At 36.7% G+C, this 4,294-nt stretch overlaps 1 protein-coding gene across 1 annotated transcript in view; it reads right to left on the reverse strand.

The window, feature by feature from the left end:
• Nucleotides 1–4,182, reverse strand: part of POLR2B (RNA polymerase II subunit B) — a 76,927-nt gene extending 72,745 nt beyond the window's left edge. The window contains exons 1-2 of the mRNA XM_075204735.1: nt 4,112–4,182; nt 2,756–2,906 (exon numbers count right to left, since the gene is read on the reverse strand). Of these exons, the coding sequence (XP_075060836.1) occupies nt 2,756–2,906; nt 4,112–4,182 (222 nt within the window). The remainder of the gene's footprint in view (nt 1–2,755; nt 2,907–4,111) is intronic.
• Nucleotides 4,183–4,294: the final 112 nt, after the last annotated feature.

Raw genomic sequence — 4,294 nt, forward strand, 5'->3', positions numbered from 1 at the left:
GTCCATCAAGATGGCGGACGGCCGCGGCTCAGGACAGGCACCGGCAGGAAGGATAGAGAACCACGCACCAGCGCAGAGGCACTCACGGTCAGGTGAGTGACAAAACAGCATTGCTGCTAGAGGGACCAAGTAAACAAAGTGGAACCACCAAGGAACAGACAGGTAGGGTATCTACCAAGACTAAAGGAGGATCTCTTGCCCTGGAGCAGAAGAGCTACATCTTGTGGTTCAACAGAGACATCATCATCTCGACATATGGTTGACCCACCTGTCCACAGCCTTGCAAAAGACCTCTATTCAGAAATTAGGCCTCCCAATTCTCCACACCTGAGTTGAATACCGCCATGATAGCCTGAACGTTTTATTTGGCCCCCCAAAAGACCCTGCATGCGCCTCTCTTGGCTAGAGGACTCCTTGTGTCATCTGGTATTTGCGGTATGGTCCCGCCAGGGCTTTGACCAAATGTATCTTCACTGCCCTGCCCATCCAGATAGGGAATGATTTTCACACCTTTGGACTGCAGTAAAGTTGCAATGACCTTGGTGAAACCGGTGGGGCTGTGGCAAGGGCAACAGGAAGAGCCCAGAATTGATAATGCTCTGAATGAACAAACCTGAGGGGAGACTGCTTTCCCTAACAGATGGGAACATGTAAATATACATCCTTGATGTACAGAGTCATCAAGAACTTGTCACATTCCATTATGTTTATTACAGACTTCAAAAGGACTCCCTCTGGAAATGGAGCACCCTTAGCTGGATGTTTAAAGATTTGATATTCAGAATCAGAATAAACGAACAGTCAGATTTATAAACCAGGAACAGATTGGAGAAAAACCCCAAACTTCTGCCATGTATTGCCTCTCAGAGACAAGCCAATATAACCTGTTGTAAAGAACCACTTAGGCGGGAAATCTTAGAACATCTAACATGTATCCCCAATCCCACTAACCCAGGCAGCTGTGGAAGTCTTGAACCAGTGATCCCAGAAAAAGAGTACATTGGCGTCCAGAAGCCAAGTCTGCTAGCAAGCAATCTACATGATTGGCATTCTGTGCAGTATGTGGACCGATTGCTGTCCGTGATGGCCTACTTAATATTGGTTTAAGTAAAAATGTATTTATTTTCGGCTATAAAATTTTACTACTATTGCTCTACAAACATTTGTCATCCCCACGTAAACTGTCTGTTCATTAATTCACACCACTATTAGATATTAGTTGAGGTAGAAATTAATTTGTTTTAAGCTGTAGTTTTTCTGCTATTACTCTGCACATGTTTATACCATTCCTGTGAGAAATATATATTCATTCATTCACGCTGTTGTATGACTGTGAATTGCTAACTACCTCAAATAGCTCACCTATATTTAGGGGCTAATCAGAGCTTTCTTCATTACATATACCAAATCTATTAATTTTGAATATTATAGTTCTATGTATCCCTATAAACTTTTACATGTTGGAAGAATAAATTTCAGCAATATATTTATGTGAATAACAATATTGACATTATTAACTACATAACCACAACAATTGTAGCTATATTTTATCTAGTACATTCTAGAAAATGATAACTAGAATTTGATTGGCTGCTTTGGGTAACACATCCACTTTTTGTTTTTATAAGGTTTAGCAAATCTACATCCACGTGTTTAGTAAGGAGATCAAGCACAAGTCAGTATATTAAAACGTCATTTGAAAGTAGAAACCCCCATTAATCACAAAATGAATTATAGTAGTTAGAATAATTTCACTAGGTGTAATAAGGTTGACTTCTCCCTGATTGTATAATCAGAATTAAGATGTCTATATAATAAGCGTATTCATACAGAGTCTGTAGTAGATAACTTGCTAGCAAGGTATCTAGAGAGAAGCCAACCTTATTACACTTAGTGAACTTATCCAAGTTCTATAGTAGTCAGCGACCATTGATGTATTTTTGAATTACAAAGTGGCGGGTAGCTCAACATCGATTTAGTACATAACTATTGTACACCGACTAGAAATTGAATCCAAATATATTTAAGGTACAATTTTCCCTGATAATAAAGAACTTGTTATACATGTTTAAATCCGTACAATCCAGAAGAACGGATTGAGTGCAACCACTTATTTTAATTCACATTATTTGTTCTTCACTAGCACAATACCATTTTAATATTTCGCAGGTCATCATGTTTTAAGATTTATTTTCAATAAAACTTAAGTTTTAAAATGGACGTTCGGAGGTATTTAGAATTGACATCGAAAGGGATCTTTAGTGCACCTTCTTACCAAACTCCTGTTCTTTTTATGTGCTATGTTATATCTGTGTTTAAGGTTGCACCCCAGACATGAGTTAAGAGGATTTTTAATCCTGAAACATTTAGACCGACTGGGTACATGTCCCACAGTTGGTGCAACAGAACAATTCTTTTTTTTTCTATACCTGTTATGTACCTGGTCTCTCCCCCTTCCCCAATTTTTTCTCTCCCCTATTACTCTTCCTTTAAAAAAACAACACAATGAAGAAACAATCTTGTTACTTGTTCAAATTTGTTTATCATGATTATTTGTAAAAACAAACTGATAAACAAATTTTTAAAAAAAAAGAAGAAAAATGCTAATCTGCTTCAACCAGAATAAATAAAATAAAACCAGACTAAAAATCAGTAAAGTCCAATTTTATACCAAACCACAACACTGTTTAGAGTGCATTAATCTTTGTTTTTTTTACTATTAGAAAAGTACATGATTTATAATATTAAAACTTACTGGCTCTTCTACTTCTCCCGTGGTATGTTGAGCTTCAGCTTGTAAATCTATAGGTGGGGCATCTTCCACAATTCTCTGCACAGACATCTGAATGAACTCATCAAATGAATCAAGTTGCTGACGTACCAACCCCTTCTCATCAAAATAAGAGCTTTAAAAAGAAATTTTTTTTTATTTAGAAAAACAAATTTTGACTTCATTTGTATGTATTCTAAACTATGATTATTTCGCTAATTCAGAGTGAAAGCTTTGTTCTGCCATTTAAAACACACTGCTAAGCGGTACCAAAACATCCTCCAAGAGCAACTTCTCCCAACCATCCAAGAACAGTTTGATGACGAACAATGTCTTTTCCAGCACCATGGAGCACCTTGTCACAAGTCAAAAGTGATAACTAAGTGGCTCGGGGATAAAAACATCGAAATTTTGGATCCGTGGCCAGGAAACTCCCCAGACCTTAACCCCATTGAGTACTTGTGGTCAATCCTCTAGAGGTGGGTGGACAAACAAAAACCCACAAATTCTGACAAACTCCAAGCATTGATTAGGCAAGAATGGGCAGCAATCAGTCAGTATGTGGTCCAAAAGTTGATTGACAGCATGCCAGGGCGAAGTGCAGAGATCTTCAAAAAGAAGGGTCAACACTGCAAATATTGAGTCTTTGCATAAACTTAATGTAATTGTCAATAAAAGCCTTTGACACTTATTCTGAAGTAAAATTACAAGCATTTCATACCATAGCAGCATCTGACAAAAAGGTCTAAAAACACTGAAGCTGCAAACTTTGTGAAAACCAATACTTGTGTCATTCTCAAAACTTTTGGCCATGACTGTACTGCCAATACCACAGGCATCATATAAGTTAATATCCTTATATCAGTCCATTGTGATTAGGAAACCCATACAATGTCCTATAAGAAGGAATAAATGATGCTCAAGTACAGACTAATGAAAAATAAAAAGTTTAAATTAAGTCTTCTATACCGGTTATATGCCCAGAAGAGAATACAGTAAGTAGCAACAAATATAAAATCATTTGAAGCAATCTTAATATAAATATATATACCCATCTAGCAAGTTGTCCTCTTTAACCCTGCATTTTACTAAATAACACCAATAGTTTTCTTTAGTCCACAAAAAAGAAGGTACTGATGTAAACAAAGCAGCTTTCATAACTTTGAAAGATAACTACTGCCATTTAAATAAAAAAAAAAAAAAGAATATGCTTGAACACCTTGTATACAAATATCTTATCCTCGTTTTGAAAATACCATTCCATTTCACCCATTGCTTATACTGATTGGCCATTTCCTACATTAAACATAAACATACTATTCTTCAGAAGGAAATACGAACCTAATGACAATCCAACAGGCTTCCTGCCACAGATCAGGAGTGATTTCATCATCATCCTCATCATATTGCATATCTAGCACAGAAAAAAATAAATGAAAACAAAATTATTTGTTAGCAAACATTTGGATAGGCAGTGACACACACATGTGCCAACAAAAACACTAGTAAACCGATTTAAAACAA

The sequence above is a fragment of the Mixophyes fleayi genome, chromosome 1 (genome assembly GCF_038048845.1).
Source record: "Mixophyes fleayi isolate aMixFle1 chromosome 1, aMixFle1.hap1, whole genome shotgun sequence".
Taxonomy (NCBI): domain Eukaryota; kingdom Metazoa; phylum Chordata; class Amphibia; order Anura; family Limnodynastidae; genus Mixophyes; species Mixophyes fleayi.